The sequence below is a fragment of the Canis lupus genome, chromosome 16 (genome assembly GCF_048164855.1).
Source record: "Canis lupus baileyi chromosome 16, mCanLup2.hap1, whole genome shotgun sequence".
Classification (NCBI taxonomy): domain Eukaryota; kingdom Metazoa; phylum Chordata; class Mammalia; order Carnivora; family Canidae; genus Canis; species Canis lupus.
In genome coordinates, this window is record NC_132853.1 from 2,569,154 (window position 1) to 2,588,341 (window position 19,188).

Genomic DNA, 19,188 nt, shown 5'->3' on the forward strand with positions numbered 1-19,188 from the left:
CCTGGTACCGCCCCCGGCACCGCCCCGCACCCCGAGAGCTGGCGCCCGAGCGGCCGCGGGGCTGAGTCCCCGGAACACTTGGCAGAGGGCGACCAGGCGGTGGGCACCAGGCTGGACGGAGCAGGTGAGGAGCGCGGCTTTGAATGGGGGAGGCATCAGCGCGGGTGAAGGGGGAGCCCCTGTCCTGCGAGCGATTCCTCCCTGACCTCTGGTGGAGGAGGGACAAGCAGCCAAGGCGGACGTCGCAAATCCTTTTGGGTGCCATCGAGTGTTTGGCGAGCAAGGAAGGGGGGGCAAGGAGTTTGTGGGGGGCAAATACAGGCAAACGTGAGCCGGGGAGTGGGGCGGTCAGCATCTGTTGAGCTCATACTAAGTGCCCAGCACCTGCTAGGGACCAAACCTCAGTCTTGGACCAGACTCCTCCCATTCCCCACCCTCTGAAGGTGGGGGTTCAGGGTGGGCACAGGTGCTGTTTAAAAAGGGGGAGAGTGGGGTAGAGCATGCAACTCTTAATCTTGGGGTGGTGGGTTCAAGCTCCACATTGGGCGTGGAGCCTACTAAATTTAAATAAATAAATAAAAAGGGGGGAAAGTGACAATAAATTGGTGCTTCTCAGCATCCCAAGTGTGAACCCCGGGATCCCTGGGTGGCGCAGCGGTTTGGCGCCTGCCTTTGGCCCAGGGCACGATCCTGGAGACCCGGGATCGAATCCCACGTCGGGCTCCCGGTGCATGGAGCCTGCTTCTCCCTCTGCCTATGTCTCTGCCTCTCTCTCTCTGTGACTATCATAAATAAATTAAAAAAAAAAAAATCAGCCAAGTGTGAACCCCCATGGTTCCTGTGTTGGGTTGTATTCAATTTTCACACTTAGGCACTTTAGACGGAAAGGGGGAAAGGGTATGAATCATCCCTGGTGATGGCTCCAGACTTCCAGATGGTGTGAGGCCAGGTGGTGGGACAGTGGAGCATTTTTTGTTTTCCAATGTTGTCTGGGACCCATGTGTGCTTGGCCATTGCTGGAATAGAGACCCAGGAGGCCCGAAGCCCCCTAGACTGCTAAGAGTAACCCCCAAACCACCCATGATTAGGGTGTCCTCAGCTCACTACAGTGCGTGGCTATGGCAGGCCTGCGGTAAGTGCTGGGTGGATGCCCTGATAGCAAGCTGATCCTGTAGGAGGTGCCGCTGTGGGGATGGGAGGCCAGTCCAGGTCAAGAGCGACAGCGAGGTCAAAGGTCTGGAGAAGAGATGCTGGATCCCTGGGTGGCGCAGCGGTTTAGCGCCTGCCTTTGGCCCAGGGCGCGATCCTGGAGACCCGGATCGAATCCCACGTCGGGCTCCTGGTGCATGGAGCCTGCTTCTGTCTCTGCCTATGTCTCTCTCTCTGTTTGTGTGACTATCATAAATAAACTTAAAAAATTAAAAAAACAAAACAAAACAAAAAAGAGATGCTGCCTGGAGGAATGGGAGCAGCTTAGGGCAGCAGGCAAAAGGTGGTTGGGGGGGGGGGGAGATAGTGAAACAAGTAAGGCCAGAGAGCTCAGCAGAGACCTCATGAAACAGAGCCTTGAATGCCAAGCTGAGAGCCAGAAGAACACAAGGAAGCCTAACAGGGATCCTGCCCGTTTCCACCTCTCTCTGGCCTGTCTGCTGCTGCTCTCTTCCCTCCCCCCCCCCTCGAGCTGTTCCTAGCTCACCAGGGCTACAGCATTCCCCAGCTGTAGTCCTAGAAGGGGCTCCTGGACACCATCCTTTTGTGCAAGTAAATGTCAAGTAGATGTGCCCAGCCCATCCTGGGCTCCCAGCCCAGTAAGCTCTGGAATCCAAACATGGGGGAAGATGACCCCAGGAGACAGAGGGGGTGGTGGTAAGGCAGGACGCTGAGCTGCTTTCCTTTGCTTTTTTCCTTCTTTAGTCCATATAGGTCACACGTGTGACCCTTGCTGTCCCCCACCTGCCCCTACTGGATCCAGAATGGCCCCCTGGTGCTACTGCCTCCTCTACCTCCTGGTACCTGAACCTGGTACCTGAACCTGGAGGGTGGGGGAGGCAACCAAAGGGACTCAAGGCTGCAGGACTCCAAGCTCCCACCTCGGAGATCACTACAGAGGTCACACGAGATAAGCCTTTGACAATAATAACAGAATCAAAACATCCACAGGATGAATACAAGCATCTATTCGTCCAACAGAGTAAAAGTGTGCACGTGCAGTGGGACTCCGCGCCCCTCTCCCCCCCTCCCCCCGCTCCCGTAGGCTCCCCCCTGGGCTCCGATCCACCCCACCCCTGAGAACTTGCCCGCGCCCTCCCCAGGACGCCGCCACTAGGGCAAGGGCGCAGCCCCAGGAGCCCGAGCAGGCTCGTCCCACAGCCGCCCCGCCCCGCCTTGTGCTGGCTGCAGCGCCCTTCACCCGGGCCCCCACGTCACCCCCTAACTCCGAAGCTGTGCTTCCTGGCCTCTAGGGTGTACTTCGGGACCCAACAGGCGGGTGGGTCACAGGGGCTGCTGGGGAGCCAGGATACAGCCCCAACACCTGTCCCATCCCTGCCAGTGCCCTCAGAGGAGTGCCCTGTGTGGAGCCCGGGATCCCGTACCCAAGGCTCTTTGCTCTGCCTTCAACCTCAGCCCTTCCTCTGCTGCTACCGGACAGGTGCGCCCTGGCAGTGCCCAGGGCTCTGCTGAAGGGGAAGCTGGGTGTGGACCAGTGTAGGCCGAGGGGGAGTGAGTAGTTGGCACAAACTGGGAATTCAGAATCTTCTCGGAGTCTCAGGGCCTCTACGGAGTCCAAACCACAAGAGAGTGGGGCCAGACACACCTGAAGGTGAAAGCCTGCTGTATCCTTAGGCAAGTGATTTTGGCATTCCATGGTTCGGTTTCCCCATCTAGAACTGTGTAAGGTTCCAGACACACAACTGTCAATATGCTCTTCCTCCTTGGGCAGTAGCTGGTGGATGGGGCACCTCTGGGCAGTGTTGCTCGTCATCCAGCCTGGCATCCCTTCCTTTGCAGAGACTTATCAGCGGCTGCAGGACTCCCAGTCATGGCCTGGCCAGGATGTTATCAGCCGAGTCAATACCTTGGCCAACACCATTGTGGTGAGCCCCCCCTTCCCGGGGACTGAAGGGCCTGGGGACACTATGAGTCACCTCCCTACACCTCAGTTTCCTCATCTATAAAGGGGACACCAACCTAATGTGTCTTCAGAAATTACAGTTGTTCCTATTCCTTATTTTGGAACCCTTGAGAGCTGGGGGCTTGTGATAAGTTTGACATGTGCCCACCAAGAAGACCCTCGTAAGACCCAAGTATGGCCCCGGGAGATCCCTCCTAAGAGCCAGACCAGCAATAAATGGCTCCTCTGCCCACAGCTCCTCCCTGACCCTCTCTCTGAAGTCCATGGAGACCTGTCGCTGGCCGAGGCCTGCAACTTCCTGGGTATCCTGGAGAGTACTGGCAAAGGAAGCAGCTCCACTGGGCCCCGCTGCACTGCTGGCTGTCGTACACTTCCTGAAGAGGGTGACAGTCCTCGGGGCAGGGGAGCCAGAGCCCTTAACAGGGCCTTGGGAGCAGCTAGGCCAGGGCATCGTGTCTGTGGCCAGCTTGGTCCTGGAGGAGCAGCTGGCTGATGCATGGCTCCCAGTCAGTGAGGTGAGGCTGGCAGGGCTAGGTGAGGCAGGGGGGCCTGGACTCTGGTTCCATCCTTGCCTCCAGCTTGTTGTGTAGCCATGGGTGAGTCAGCACCCATTGCTGAGCTTTATCTATTATATAGAAGTAGAACTTCCACACACAACCACTGTTGAGTAATAGTTTCTGCCATTGAAAATTAGAGCCACTAATCCATAAGGACCTCCCCCACATCCAAGAATCTGCTGACCCCCTAAGAGGGAGGCCCTCTATGCTGAGGGTTCAGCCATCTTGCTTCCCAAACAGCCCAGACCCTCAGGAGAACACGACAGATGCTCTCCAGGTGGTGAGGGTTGGAAACGTCCCCTGGCAGGAGTGGCTGTAGGTTTGGGAGTAATCGGCCTAGAGGAAGAAGAGAACAAGGGGTCAGAGACATCACCTGAAAGTCTCTGGGGCAGAAGGAGCAGAGATGGTGCCTCTGTGGCCTCAGAGGACAGAACCGGGCCCTCGGCTTGGGGACAGGGTGGACATGACAGAACACGGGAGCTTGGTTCCATGGAATGGTTCACCTGTTGGGATGGTGAGCTCCCATCCCGGGAAGGGTGTGAACCCATGTTTGCCTGAGGGTCTGTAAGTAGCCTCGGAAAAGCTGGGACTCGGAAGCCCCTGATTTTCTCCCCTGGAGAACAGAACAGAACAGGGATGATCTGACCCACCCCGCTGAGGCCATGAGAGGAGTGAATGGGCACAGCGGTGGCTTGCTCAGTCCAGAGGAGTGGTCCCATCACCGCGCATCCTCCCTGCCTGTTCCCTGGCCTCCCCCCCAACCACATGGCTTCTCTTTGGGAATCTAAAGGGTGAGCACCTGCTGTAGGCCTAGCACTGAGTCAGACCAAAGAAGGGGGAGGCACGGCCCCACCTTCTGAGTGTGCCTGGTTGGCAGACGACCAGCCAGCAGGCATGGAGCACTGTGAGGCCTTGGCCTGGGCTAAGCTTGCAGACATCAGAGGAGGCTGATTGGGCTGGGCCTCAGACACTGGCCTGAGGACCTGGGACTTGGTCCTAAAGGCCATAAGGAGCCACCAGGTGTTGGGAACAGGCAGGCCACTTCACAGATCTCTGAGAGTGCGTGACCCACAGCAGTCAAGCGGGCGGCAGCAGGGTGCAGAGTGGGAGGAAGCTGAGATGGGGCTTCTCCCAGGTGGTTGGCGGACCCATGGCCCTGATGGCAAGTGTCCAGCGCCTGGCACCCCTGCTGAGCACCGTGCTGGTCTCTGAGCGGCCCCGATGGCACATCCAGCACCGCCGTGTGGGTGAGCCTGCTAGCCCCACTCCCACGCAGCTGGGCCCTGCACTCGCTCCCAGCCTCCATCACTGGGAGCCCTCCGTACTACTGTAGATATTCCATGCTGTTCCCTGCCTTTACCCGCACTGTACCCTCCATCCAGATGCCCTTTCTCCCTTGACCTAGCCAATTCCTGCATATCCTCCAGAACACTGCCTGAGCACCCACCCTCCCGGGAACCTTGCCTGGTTTTAGCTCTCTGACAGTCAGTTCCTCCTCTCACTGTTACCCTCAGCATCTTGAACATATCTCTTGTTGCATTTGTGGTGTTGATGTCATTCATCCCAAAGCTCCCTGAGTGCCGAGGCCATTTCTGAGTCATTTCTACATCTCAGGCCAGATCCAAGTACACACTCAGTGAGTGTTTGTAGATTGAACGGGGCACAGATGGTGGAACTCTGGCAAAGCTTGTGTCCTTTGCTTGCCCAGTAGTTTCTGGTGGCTTGTGGATATTCAGGTCCTGCCCCCAGGACCTGTTTCTCAGTGATCCCCTCCACCTCACCCCCAGACTTGAAGAAGCCAGATTTACATTGGGTGAGGTGCTGAACCTCTCTAAGCTGGAATAATGACCTAGCCCTGCGGCAGGGAGAGAGGAAGGAGACCTTGCCAGCTGGGCCAGCTCAGGAGAAAGACCTCCTGCCAGAGGTCCAGCCACACAACCCCATTTGATCCCAGGTCTGGAGGTGCAGAGCCTACACTTGACAGAGGCCAGCACAGAGAGCCATGTGTTCACGATGCCCTGGGGGCACCCAGAGGGACCTGGCCACATCCGTATCCCTGCAGGTGAAGTGAAGCAGCTCCTTGGGAAAGGTGGGTAAGAGGGTGGGGAGTGGGTCCCTGTTGGGGTCTGGGTCAGCCCTCGTGTTGCTAACTCCATTACTTTGAATGAGTTCCCTCAGCGTTCAGAGTCTGGTTTTTTGCCTGTAAGACAGTCCTGTTTGTACTGGCCTTATGGGTTGTTATGAGATCAAAAGCACTTGTCACATGGTAGGTGTTCACTTAGTCTCCTCCTCGGAACTCCACACATTTCCTCTTGGAAGTGGGTGGTACAGGGTGCCACTACCCTTGCTGCCACCTAGGGCTGGAAGATCAGGACATGGGCCAGAGGGCCTTAGAGCTGCCAGGTCAAGTGCATGAACCATGGCTGATTGGAATTCCAGTTCTACCACTTATTAACTGTGATCTTTGGGAAATCAATTAATCTCTATGAGCCTCAGTCTCCCTATCCGTAAGGCTGGCAGAGCATCTCCCTCGGGGTAACCTGTGGCACTTGCTCAGTCACAGGGTGGGGTCTTGGCCCTCTCCTCCTTAGCCAGGCCTCTCTGGAGTCACCGTGATCCACAGCTGGTTCAGCTCAAGCATCCTCCAGCACACCCTCGGGGAGCCTGGCCTAGAGCCCCAAGCCCCTGACATCTCAGAAGAGGCAAACAAGATGCAGAGGTGAGTAGGCCCTACCCAGTAGGCTCCTGGGGGTCTGGATCCCCTCCTCAGGGAAGGCCAGGCCTTCATCCCATCCCAGAGCCCTCATTCTGATAGGCAAATCTGCCTTTAGCAGCCAGAACCAAACCCTTCCCATCCCCAACACACACAACATCTCTGTGCCTGCCCAAGGCAAGCTGCTGAAACCTGACTCAACTACTGTCTGGCTTCAGTGCTGAGATTCAGGGAGAAGACAGGGCTTACTGAATTTACTAGCAAGTCTCCAAGGTAAAACTGAAACCCATGTGCCCTAATTCCAAACACAGGGCATTTCCTGATGTTTCTTTGGACATAGAGGTTGTGTCTTCCTGACTGGCCATCTACCACCTCTCCCACACAGCCAGCTGGTGCCCTTAAAAGCTCCCTTTCTCCCCACAGGTTTCTAGGCACCCAGGTGGGCTCAGCCATCATCTCCTCTGAGGTGTGGGATGAAACTGGGGAGGTCAGCACAGCTGTGACCTTTCATCTGCAGCACCAGGCCCAGGTATGGGGGAAGAGGGAGACCTGCCACCCGACTACACTTATCCTGGTTTGGATATCCTGGATATTTGGATATCCTAATTTGGTGTCCCCCTCCCCCAATATTCATTTATTTAAACCAAGGTCTAAACTGGTCAAGAAAAATATTCACAAGCCATCCCATTGTCTTCAAGGAAATGGAAAGGGAAGTAGTTTATTATACACTTACTTTATGCTGGGTGTCTTAAATAAGCAATATCCATGTAATTCTCCAACTGCCCAGTTGACATTGGCAAAAAGTGAGCTTGGCGGAGGGGCTGTGATGGGCCCTAGCTTGTGAGGGGCAGAGCTGGGACTTCATTAGAGGTGTGCATGACTCCAAACACTGGTGGTTCCCATTGGAACATCCAGGGAGCTGTACAGAGATCTGCACGACAATGTGCTCCTGAGAGCTGGAATAACGTAAGTGTCCACCAAGGGGGGATTGCACAAAAAAGCCCTGTGCAGCTACACAGTGGAATAATCCACTAGAGTTATGTAAAGAACGGGTCTTTTTCTATAAAACGACATGGAAAGATCTCCAGGAAATGTGGTTTCATTTCATTACATGAAATACACAAATTCTTGGTTTGAAACATTAGTTTCAGAAAAAGCTAAAGTCAGCTTTGCCCACAGCCACTAATCCTGAACATGTACACACACATACATACACCGCACAGTTTATCAGTCTTTTTTTTTTCAGATTTTATTTATTCATGAGAAACACAGAGAGAGGCAGAGACACAGGCAGAGGGAGAAGCAGGCTCCTCGCAGGGAGCCCGATGCGGGACTCCACCCCCAAACTGGGATCATGACGCCCTGAGCCAAAGGCAGACGCCCAACCGCTGAGCCACCCAGGGATCCCAGTTTATCAGTCTTTTGTGTATCATCCCAAAACTAAAAATCAATTTGATTAAAGTAGGCAAATCTACATACACTAAAAAGTCCTCAAACTCAGAGGACTCAGCATCCCCCTGCATCACCCTGCTCTCTCCTCTCCATACACATTCACACACCTCCCCCATGCCCTCCGTACCCACTCACACACCTGCTCTCTCCCTGTTTCCTGTCCTTAGGTCTCCCCGCAGAAACTGGTGGAGCCTGTCTGTGCTTTCTGGAACTTCAGTATCAGGTGAGTTTCCATTTCTGAGTTCTTTAGATAAGGCAATTTGTTTGTTTGTTTGTTTGTTTTTAAGCCATCTGTTCTACTTGAGGATGAGGTGTAGTTTTGGTCTCCAATCTTGCAGGGATGGCCTCAGACCCCTCCCCAGCTCCAGGACAAGCTGAAGCAAGAGAATCTGTTAGTAAGTAAGGAGGTAGTAAGCTCCCCATCATGGGAGATAGGCGAGCTCACCCTGTGGGGTGCCTGTGGGGTGCCTGGAGACAGACTCATGTGTCAAATAGGTGGCAGACTTAATGATACACCCAAGGCCAGGGCCCTTGGGCCTTTGAAGGAGCAGAGGAGGGTTCAGAGATTAGCCCCAGCTCCCTATCTTGGATCCTTAGCTGAATATCAATCACTTAGTCACTTAGTAACTAATGGAATTAATCAGCTGTAATCACTGGTATTAGCCCCATTCCCCGATCATCCTGAGAGTGGTAGGTGCACTTTACAGAAGGGAAACTGAAGCCCAGGGAGGGGAAGAGCTTTGCCCAGGGTCACAAAGTGAGTTAGAGGCAGCTGGACCCCAAGCTTTAGAGAGAGGCCTTCCCCTCCTTGCCACCTCCCCCTCCCCCTGGTGTCCGCCTCATTTCAGGAGCCCTTCTGTTCTCTACCCTTCCCCAGCCCGGACACAGGAGGCTCGTGGGCCACTACTGGCTGCTCTGTGGCCACCCTGTGCCAGGACTCTACCACCTGCTTCTGCAACCACAGCACCAACTTCGCTGTCCTGTTGCAGGTGTATGACGTCCAGGTGGGTACCAGGGAGGTAGGGTTGGGAGGGTAGAGTCAGAACCAAGTCTTAAAGGATGACCAAGAGTTCAACAGAAATGTGTCCCAAGCAGAAGGCCAGTCTGAGCAAAGGCAAGGAGACTAGAAATGGCAGGCAGACTTGGCATATTCCAGAACTTCAGTGTGTCTGGAGCTCCCAGTGTAGGGCCCAGGAGTGGAAGAAGATGGAGGGACAAGCGGCATGGGTCAGATTGCACAGAGCCTAGAATGCTCACGCACTTCGGTGGTGATCCTACCGGCAGAGGATGCATGTGAACGTGGTAAGCAGGTATTGGAGGGTGCTAGAAGTGAGCTGGATGGTCAAAGAGCAGCGAGGGCTCTCCGGGCCAGTCACCTAGGCAGAAGGCAGGGGCCTTGCACTGGGGGACATAAGGCGGATAGAGGGACTGAGGGAGAAGGAGGTCGTCTGAGACAAAGGCCTGGGCAGCTGGGAGATGCAGGTGTCATCTCAGAGAGGGCGCAGGTGGATGACGGGGCGGGGCAGGCCATGGCTCCGGGGCCGGGACATCCATGGGTGTCAGGGTGGGAGCTGGAGAGACAGAGCCTGTAGGTAGAGCCATGGCTGAGGTGAGGGCAGACGTAAAAGGAGACCGAACCAAGGGTGGCCCCGGGGCCACTTGCAAACACACCAAATCCCAGGAGGGGGGCCAGGCAGGTGTGCCCTAGAGCTGGCAAGGACTCTGAGTGGTCACTTGCTAAGAGATTGAGTGAGGCAGGGCAGGGTCCCCAGGGATGCCAGAGCCCCTCGGCGCGGGGGAGCGCATTAGAGAAACACGCGTCAGACCATTTGTCCTGTAAAGACAGAGAGAGGCAGTTTGCAGGTCTGCTCCGTGGCCCCTCAGTGGGGGGCTGCCACATGCCATCCTCTCCCTATGGCTGTGTCGTCGCTTCCAACCCAGTGCTCTTAATCGCTGTGGGATCAGGGAACCCTGGACAGCTTGGGGCCAGTTTAGGGAAAGCCCGCAGGAGAGGACATGCAAATGCTCTCATTAAGTACCTGCTGTCCGTAAGCCTGGCCTTGCCGGCTGCTGCTGTCACCATCCTGCCTCACTACGGACAAGGAGGGGACAGGCGAGGCCTGGCCGGCTGCTGCTGTCACCATCCTGCCTCACTACGGACAAGGAGGGGACAGGCGAGGCCTGGTCTGGGCAGCGCAGGGTGGTGGCCAGGTTACTATCCTCTGGGGCCTGCGGCCCTCCCACAGAGGCGCGCTGAGGAGGAGTCACTGCTGAGGACGCTCTCGTCTGCGGGCTGCGGTGTGTCCTTCTTGCTCTTCCTGGCAGCCGGGTGAGGTGAGCTCCAGTCATGTCCATCCTGGTCCCAAATGACCTTGGTGCAGGAGGGGCTGATGGGGTGGGCGCTGATGGTGGTGTCCTTGCTAACTGACTCCTGCCTGTCCAGGGTCCCCAAGTCCGAGCGAGCCACGGTCCACAAGAACCTCATCTTCTCCCTGGCCTCTGCTGAGGGCTTCCTCATGGCCAGTGAGTGGGCAAAGGCCAACGAGGTGGGCACCCAGCAGGCATGCTTGTGAGCTTGGGGGGAGGCCAGCCTTATCTGGGTTGCCCCCGGACGTCTTCACTTGGCTCCATTTCCTGGGGGAGCATGGCACATAGATGAAAGAATGCCCAGAGTGGTGGCTCTGGGCCCAGGGCACTGCCCAGAGACCTTCCCCACTGGAACCCCCCTGGGTCTACGATGCCGGCAGGCGCATGGGACCCAGAACAGGGCTGCACCCACAGCTGGCTTTGGTGGGGACCTACCACCCTCCCACCCACAGGTGACCTGTGTGGCCGTCACAGCTATCATGCACCTTCTCTTTTTGGTTGCCTTCTCCTGGGTGTTGGTGGAGGGCCTACTGCTGTGGAGCAAAGTGGTGGCTGTAAGCATGCGCCCAGGCCCCAGGATGACACTGTTCTACGCCACAGGCTGGGGTGAGGACCCTCTGGCCCCCTCTCCCACTCTGTCCTCAGCTCTGCTTTGTGTGGCCTCTTGCTGTCCAACATCACCCCACCGCAATGCGGCCCAGTCCCCATCTCCACCTGGTACCCGGGACTGCCTGGTGCCCAGCACCCACCTCAGTTTCCTCAGCTCTGTCACCCTCCAGCTTTACCCAACCCCAGCCTTTCTTAATCATCCTCCACCCCAGGCATCTCAACTCCCCACCCCTAGCACCGTCTCCCTGATCTGTGGCCCGCTGGCCCCCCTACCAGTCACCACCCTCCCTCAGTTTGGTCCCAGCTGTCGCCTTCCCCAGCTACCCAGGTTTCCAAGGCCACCCCAGAAGGATGGTGCCCACCCAGCCCCCTTCCTAGATCTCCCAGCGCCCACCAGTGCACCTGCTAGCCTGGGACAACTGTGGCTCTGGGGTAGGGGCCAGGACCTGGGGAGGACGGAAGAAGTGGCATGGTCCTGGGATACTTATGCTTCTCCTAGGTGCACCTGTGGCCATTGTGGCCACCACCTTGGCTGTGTCCCCCCATGACTATGTGGCCACTGGGCACTGCTGGCTCAATGTGCACACGGACACCATCTGGGCCTTTGTGGGGCCTGTGCTCTTTGTGCTGACAGTGAGCAGGGGTGCCCAGGGGCCTGGGGGAGGGCATGCTGGGGAAGGGGATGGCCCTCTCGGCCACTGACACCAGGTCCCCAGGCCAACACGTGGATCCTGGTCCGTGTGGTGATGGTCACTGTGTCCAGTGCCCGCCGGCGTGCCCGCATGCTGAGCCCACAGCCCTGTCTGCAGGAGCAGATCAGGATCCAGACATGGTGAGGCTCAGAAGTGGGGGAGCTGGATGGGGGACTCATTGGATGTGAGCCTGTGTGAGTCCATGGTGGCAGCATGTGGTCATGAGGCCCTGTGTGTTCACAGGTCTGAAGCCGTACATGAGCATATGTGTGCACAAGTGCCTTGCTGGTGTGTGCACACATGTTCATGTGTGTGGACATGTGCAAGCCTGTGCCCACGCATGTCACCTGGGGGGATGATAATCAGTGTAGATGAGTAGGAGGGGTTGTAGACACAAGCCACCATCCTGGAAGCTCACCATCTATGGATAGCGCGAATGGCCTGGCAGGGACAAGGTAGGGGGAGACCCACCAGATCCGGCAGTCCCCAGAAGTTCGGGTTCAGAGTGAGGATTTTGGTCCCTACCCCTGCCAAGGACTTCTCTCACTCTCTAGAGCCATCTCCTGCCAAGAGGAGGGCACCCCTGGTCTTCCTCTCCCCCGTCGTCTGCCAAAGGCAGAGCAGTCTAAGCCAGTGGGTCCCCGACAAGCCAGGGAGTCTCAGGGGTCCCTGAGAAGGGAAGACTTTGGACTCTGTGTCCCCTGGATCCGCTGCCCAGTCCTTAGCCTTCCCTCCGACGGCTGCCACACCCTTCCTCTGAGCCGGGTTTGGGCCCGGGACCCTATTTCCCCAGTGCTACTGCCCCAACTTCATACCACTTCTGAGAAGGAATAGCCAAGTCCAGCTGAGAATTCCAGCTGCCCCTCAGTCCTAAGCAGTGGTCCCTGGTCTGCACCACTGACTCCTCGGCAGCCACCTCCCACGTGCCGCCCTACCCAGCAGCCTGCAGGGGCTCCCAGGCCACCCCAGCCTCCCTCAGCCCTGCCCGCTCTCCCACAGGGCCACGGTGAAGCCAGTGCTGGTCCTGCTGCCCGTCCTGGGCCTGAGCCGGCTGGTCGGCATGTTGGTGCACCGCAGCCCAACCTGGGCGTATGCTGCCGTGAGCCTCAGTTCCTTCCAGGTACTTCCAGGCCCCGGATCGTCTGGGACTAGGGCTCTGACACGCAGTGGCACTCACAGGGAGCGACTGCTTTGTCAGGAGGCGGGAAAAGGAGTGTCCTCTCCGTCATGGGAGTCACTAACAACGAGCAGGGGACATTGTCAAGATGCAGGAAGGTGAGGGCGAGAGTGGGAACAAAGCCTCAAATCAAAGAGGCAGCACATCGTGGAGGATTCTGTGCCCATTCTACAGGTGAGGAAGCTGAGGTCCAGACACTGGGGGTTGGCAGAAGTTCCAGCCACCTGGCTGGTGCCGGAGCTACTCTAAGCCGCGGCAGGAGGCCAAGGATGGAGCTCGGGACACCAGTGACCTCTCCTGTCAGGGTCAGAGGGTGGCCCACTGTGGGGCAGTGTTAGCTCCTGTGGTGGTGAAGACAGCAGTTTTTAAAAGGGTTTGGTTAGGAGGACATCGCTCAGCCCACATAAATGAGTCAGTAACGGTGGGGTGGCAGGAAGCTTCCTATGTGCCTGTCAGGGTCCTGTGTCCAGGAGCCATGGAGAGGGGTCAGACTAGGTCCCTGTCTTCGGAGGGCCTGCAGTCCTGTGGGAGACCCAGACGTAGACCCAGACGGGCACAACCCAGAGGCCTGAGGTGCAAGCAGGGCCTTCTCTGCCCCTGCCCTTCCCCTCAGCCTCCCTGGCACCCCCAGTACCTCTTCCTGCTGTGCGCACCTCCTCCTCCTGGCTCCTGCCAGGCCTGAGAAAGGAGGGCTCCAGGACAGACAAGGAAAGCTCAGGAAATCAGGTACCAACTCTGTCCAGGGCCACGTGTCCCAGAGCTCCTCCTGGGGACCCTCCCTCTACTCCTAGGATGAAGGGGCCGGAGGCTGTGCACAGCCATGCAGGATGCCCAGGAGCTCTGAGCCCCGGGAAAGGAAGCAGAACTCTGTGAGGTCCTTGCCCAGGGCCACAGCCTAGGATGAGCAGTGCTGGGGCCCAAGTCTGGAGTCTGCTCAGCCATGAGCACCTGGGCCTGGCTGATTCCTGGAAGGGGTGCGGGGTGGGGAGGAGAGCGGGATCGGGGAAGCACCCACTCAGTTATTCATCCGTCCATGTGGTATCTGTCGGGCCTGCCAGGTACTGTGCACCAGTCAAGGCCCGGGGACAGAGCAGGAAAGGAGGACAAAAGTGTCGTGTTCTTGTGGGGCTGAGCATGGCCGAGACGAGGCACGAAGCGCTGGGGCGGGGGGGGGGGTCAGGGAGTGAGGAAGGGTGCAGGTGGTGGTGGGTACCAGGTCCCCGTCCATGTCACCTTCTCCCCCTGGGCCGTGGGGATGCCCCACTCTCGCCGCTGTGGGCGTGGAGAGGAAAGAAGGGGCTGCTGCTGGGAGAGGATGGAGGCTGGGCCAAAGAGGAGCCCAGGAAATGAAGAAAAACAGGGGTTCCAGCTATTCCCAAAGAAGCATGTCTCCAGAGACCTGTGCGGGCCTGAGTGGTGGGGGGCAGAGGGCTTCGCTGCACCCCTTCCCTGACACAGAGAAGCCTTCCCCTGAGCCCCACGCTTCAGGGCATCCAGGGTTGGAATTTGGGCCCTGCCGGGCTCCCTGCCACCCTGCCCGGGGCACCTCCTCCCCCCACAGTGGCCCTGGTAGCAGCAGCCCGTTGCCATGGTGACCACAGAGCATCATCCCTGCAGTAGCCTCCAGGTGGGCAGAGCTGCAGCCCATGGAGCCAGTGCCACCTCTTGGCCTCCCTCCCTCCCCATCCTCTCCTCTCCCGTCATCTCACTTTGTCTCTGTCTCTGAATTTTGTTTGCGGTTCTGGCTCTGTCCCGGTCCCAGCTATCTCCATCGGTCCCCTCCTCCTCTGGCACAGATCCCACCTGCCTTCCCTGGGCCTCCCACTGTGTCTCCCTCTATGTTGACCCCTGACCCCCCGGCTTTTGTCCTCAAGCACGACCTCTCTTCCCAGTCAGCCTTCGGCCTTCCTTGCCAAGGTCTCCCGGTGAAGGTGGGGAGAGGCTGCCTCGTGGAGCCAGACGGCCTGGGCCCCGGGCCCACCCTGATGTTCCCGGGATCATCTGCGGACAGGTCCCCCAGTTGGGCTGTGCTCTCTGGGATCCCCTCAGCCTGGCCTGGCCTCTCCTCTCTGTCTTTTCTACTGCTGTCCCTCCCTGTCTCCCTCAGCCCGACCACCTCCGAGGATCCCTCGCTCACCGTGTCTGGGGCTGAGCTGGGCAAGAGCTGCCCTCGGGACCACCCTCCTTCCCTGGAGCAGGCCTGAGCTGGAGGGACAGAACCCAGCTGGGCCTCATTCACTCTTCAGGGCTGCGGTTTGTGGCCCTTGTGGCGGGTTTTGTCACAGGTTTTGTGGCAGGAGAGCCGAGCCGCACATCTAACCAGCTGTGGTTCCCCGGGGCCCAGTCTTGTTGGGAGGCCCAGACAAGTTGAAACAAGCCCCAGTTGCCACATCTCTATAGTGGGCTTATATTCTCTACCTCATGGAGTCACTACGGGGTTCAACTGAGATGACACTTGGAAAGTGCAGAGCACCACACCCTGCACACACCAGAAGAACCGTGAGCGTGAGGATGTGTTTCCCTGGGTACCCGCGCCGGGCGGCATCCTGGAGGTGGTGCACAGGGATCGAAGACTCCACCCTTGGAGGTCTCAGCCCGAGGGAGAGACAAACAGCAAAACCGTCACCCACAGCACAGCATGACTGAGGCTGAGAACCTGAGGGAACTTGGAGGCAGGGTGGGGACAGAGGAGCCTCTCGGGGAGGCAGAAAGGGTGCTTCCCAGCGGGAGTGATTCTCAGCTAGTAGTCCAACAGTGAGGGGGAAGTCAAACACGTTTTAGATCAGGGGAGGTGGTGGGATCAAGTGGAGACATGAAGGAGGGGCACGTGAGCTGGTCAGAAATGGGACAGACCATGCAGGGTCCCCAGAGCTGTTGTCAGGAGCTCAGTGTGACCCCAGGGGTGCCAGAGAGCCTTGGAGAATGTCAGGCAGGTAGGTGCTGGTGTGGTCCGGTTGGAGTTTGGAAAGATGCCTTTGTTTGGGTGTGAGGAGCTGAGCAGAGGAGTGTGTGGAAGAAACCAGATGGGGAAGGCTGCAGAGGGAGGACACCCTGGCTGCGGGGGCACCAGGGTCTGTCTTAGGGTGAAGGGTGGTAGCAACCCAGTTGGGGCCTAAGAACCAGAGGGACAATCAGGCTCTGATACTGAGGCTACAGGCCTCAAGGAGCCGCCTGGACCCAACCTGTGTCCTCCAGTTTGAGCCTCAAGGCGGGGGCTGTTGCCTATCCAGGTAGAATCTGAGGAAGGCCTAGGCTCTGAATTCCACCTGCTGGGTCACACGTTGGCCTGGGACTCATTGCTTTGTCCCCTGCCCCAGGCCCCAGGGTTACCTATCCAGCAAAAGGAAGGATTAACCCGCCCAACCCCTCTGCCATGGAGCTGCTATGAGAGTTGTCACCCCTAGTGTCATGGTACTTTGTGAGTAGCCAGGCCCTCTTGGTCCTCGCATGTGTGGGCAGGAGGACCCAACCACTGTGCTATGTCCTTCACACACAGCAGGGGTGAGTCTGGGCTTCCACCTTCCAGGTGAAGAGACAGACGGTCAGAGACACGCTCAACTGGAGGCACAAATCAGCATGCATTCACACGTCTGCTGTCCCAGGATTTGATTTAGCCTTGATTTCAGGAAGGTGTCCCCCTTCCCACCAGCCACTCCTGTAGCCATGATGAGGCTGCAAGGATGGGGCGGCGGGGGTGGGGGGACAACACACAGAGGGACAAGAGAGCAGAGAGGCTGTCTGGTGGCCAGAGGCTGAAGGCATGGGGTCGAGTGGAGTAAGGCCCCTTCTGGTTCTGTCTACCATAGTGTCACAGATATCCCCTCCCAAGTGCAGGAGGGGGGCAGGGCAGGGTTTCTGTTCACCAGCCTCTGTCTCTGAATGTCTCTGGGTATCTCTGGAGGTGTCCCTGTTGTGGCCCCAGGGCTAAGCAGTGGGGGACTCCCAGGCAGTGACACCCACCCACATGCTGGGTCTGTCCCCAGGGGCCATACATCTTCCTGGTCTATGCTGCCTACAACGGGGAGGTGAGCTGGGGACACTGGCTGCTGGGGGGTGGGGTGGGCAGGGCTTACTCGCAGGGCCCCCGTGGCTGGAGTTCAGGGGAGGGTCCCAGGCCTGACCCCAATGACCATCCCCCAGGTCCCGGGTGCATTGCAGAGGATGACTGAGAAAAAGGCAACAGAGGCATTCACGGTGGGTGAGGGCAGGTGGGGATCCTGGGGTGGGAGGTCTTGCTCACGGCCAGGATTCCAGAGCCCACACCCCTTCCTTTCAGGCCTGCTCCAGCCCCATGGGCCCAGGGTCCCACCCTAGGTCCCTGGGTCCCTGGGAGGTGGCTCTGGACGACCCTGTAGCCTTGGCTCCAGCTCGAAGACACTTGGCTGTTAGAGGTAAGGCCACACAAGCCTCCAGCGTGAGTGCTCCCAAGTCCCTCAGTTTCCCCAGTGTTCCAGTAAAGCTGGGAAGGCAATGGCAGATCCTCAGCCCGTCCAAAAGACAAGGAGACTGAGGCCCAGGGAATTCTGCAAGCTCGGGGCCTGAGGACTGGCTTAAAAATGGCTTCTTTTTTTGCCACCACCACCACCAGGGGACAGGGGCCCCTGCTGCCCAGCCCAGAGATAGGCCTTGCTCAGGGTCACCTTCCTTGGGTCTCCATGCAGAGTGGGCTTGAGGTTCCAGAAGCCAGGTGGGTAGATAGGGTTTGGGGCCCTGAGACGGCATGAGCTAAAGGACTTCAAGGCCAGGCCAGGAGTTTCAGGCCCAGCTCCTAGTTCGCCTGCTGTGTGCCCTTAGACATGTTGCCTTCCCTCTCTGGGCCTCAGTTTCTTCATCATTCATCTGTGGGGTAAACCTTTAAGTGGATCCTTAGGGTCTTGATAATGAGGTCCTGTCCAGGGTGGTAGAGCGGAGAGAGAGAGAGCTTCCTGCCTCAGCCTCCTAAAAGTTCACCTACTCAGTGTTCTTCTCCTGTAGGGACTCACGGCCCCAGAGTCCCCACAGCCTTCTCCTCTGTTGCAGAACCCGAGAGACCGGTGAGGCTGGGACAGGGGTGCAGGGTCTTGCCAGGAGTAGGGGAATCCCCAGGGACTCGGGGAGGGCCGGGGAGGAGGGGCTCTCTCGGGGATCCAAGGGGCCCCGTTTGTCGGTTCGGTTCGCAGGTGGCAGGGCACTGGGAGCCACTGGGAGGTGCTGACTGCGCACTGGCAGAGCCTGAATACCAAGGCCGCGGGGGGTGGGGGGTGGGGGTGGAGGAGTCCTCACCAAGGTCGCCCAGGGCTCCCAGGGCAAGGGGGAGCAGGGGGAGTGGGGGCCCCTCCCCTGATGACCTCCTGTGTCCTCAGGCTGTGGAGCTGACAGCATTCAAGGCATCAGGTACAGCTCCCACGTCAGGGAGCTCCCCTTTCCCCCTTGGCACCTGGACACCCCCTCAGCCCCCCTGCCCCAGGATGGAGGTGATTCGAGAAGCAAGCACACGTGTCCTCCCCCTTGCGGGCCCTTCCTCTTCCTGGCGTCTGAGAGGCCTCCATGGGGACACTGGGGGCATCAGGATAGCGCAGTGCTCATCGGGAGAGGGTACTTAGGGAACAGGTTTGGGACCTCTTCCCTTCCCAGTGCGGTGCTGCAGGAGGGGCAGGGAGCCCGGAGCCCTCCTTCCCTGGTGCACCCCCTCCGTCTGCCCCCCAGGCCCAGCCTCCCGGGTGTACCCCTCTCAGCGCCCCTCCCCCGATGCCCTGCGGGCCGCAAGGACTTCCAAACCTGGTGAGAAGCAAGCGCCATCCTTCAGGCTCTGCCCCCAGCGGGACAGCTGATGGGGGCCTGTGGGCAGTGGAGCCAGGCTGGGGCTCCCCCGGGGCCTGCTCAGAGAGGGCTGAGCCTCCGGAGCTCAGCCTAGCCCGGGGGAGCAGAGGGGCCTCTGGCCACTGCCCGCCTGTGTCCGCCCAGGACCCGGTCTAGGAGCCCAGCGGCCCGGCCTCATACCCGGGGGACCTCCCTGTGGGCGCGAGACAGGCCGGTCCGTGCGGCTCCCGCTGGGCGGGGCTCCGGGCTAAAGCCCTGCCTCGGGGACTCCTCTAACCCGGGCACAGGGGAACCCCCGTCCCTCCGAGCAGCCGCAGAGGCTGCGGATGCCGGCCCGGCCCCTCCCCCACCGCGCCATGGGGAGCCCCGAGTCCGTAGGGCCCCGGCTCCCAGCCTGGGCTCCCGCTTCGGCCGAGCAGGCGGGGGGCGCCCCCTCCAGGCCAGCGCGCGGTGGACCCTCCATGGGCCCGACGGCGCCCCGCCCCGCCCCCACCCACGGCGCGCCCCGCCCCCGCCCCGCCCGCGCCCCGCCCCGCCCCCACCCCCGCCGCGCTCCAGTGACGGCGCCTTTGTCTGCGCTGAACGCGCGCGTTGCTAAGGCCGCTCGTAGCAACGGAGCCGCTTCCACCTCGGCCCGCGGCGGCCCCCCCCCAGGCCCCCCCCCAGGCCCCCCCAGGCCCCCCCAGGCC

At 59.1% G+C, this 19,188-nt stretch overlaps 1 protein-coding gene across 1 annotated transcript; it reads left to right on the top strand.

The window, feature by feature from the left end:
- Positions 1–3: 3 nt before the first annotated feature.
- ADGRD2 (adhesion G protein-coupled receptor D2) lies at positions 4–18,750 on the top strand (the record flags this gene model as incomplete). Its single annotated transcript, XM_072777723.1, is given in 22 exon segments — positions 4–124; positions 3,010–3,095; positions 3,369–3,445; positions 3,447–3,648; positions 4,826–4,937; positions 5,645–5,779; positions 6,286–6,409; positions 6,827–6,932; positions 8,704–8,859; positions 10,102–10,184; positions 10,299–10,401; positions 10,675–10,828; positions 11,331–11,464; positions 11,548–11,663; positions 12,523–12,643; positions 16,684–16,725; positions 16,841–16,894; positions 16,977–17,091; positions 17,675–17,923; positions 18,043–18,153; positions 18,386–18,460; positions 18,644–18,750. Coding segments are annotated over 22 exon segments (2,583 nt in total), but the record flags the coding sequence as incomplete, so codon positions are not given.
- Between the last annotated feature and the right edge of the window lie 438 nt (positions 18,751–19,188).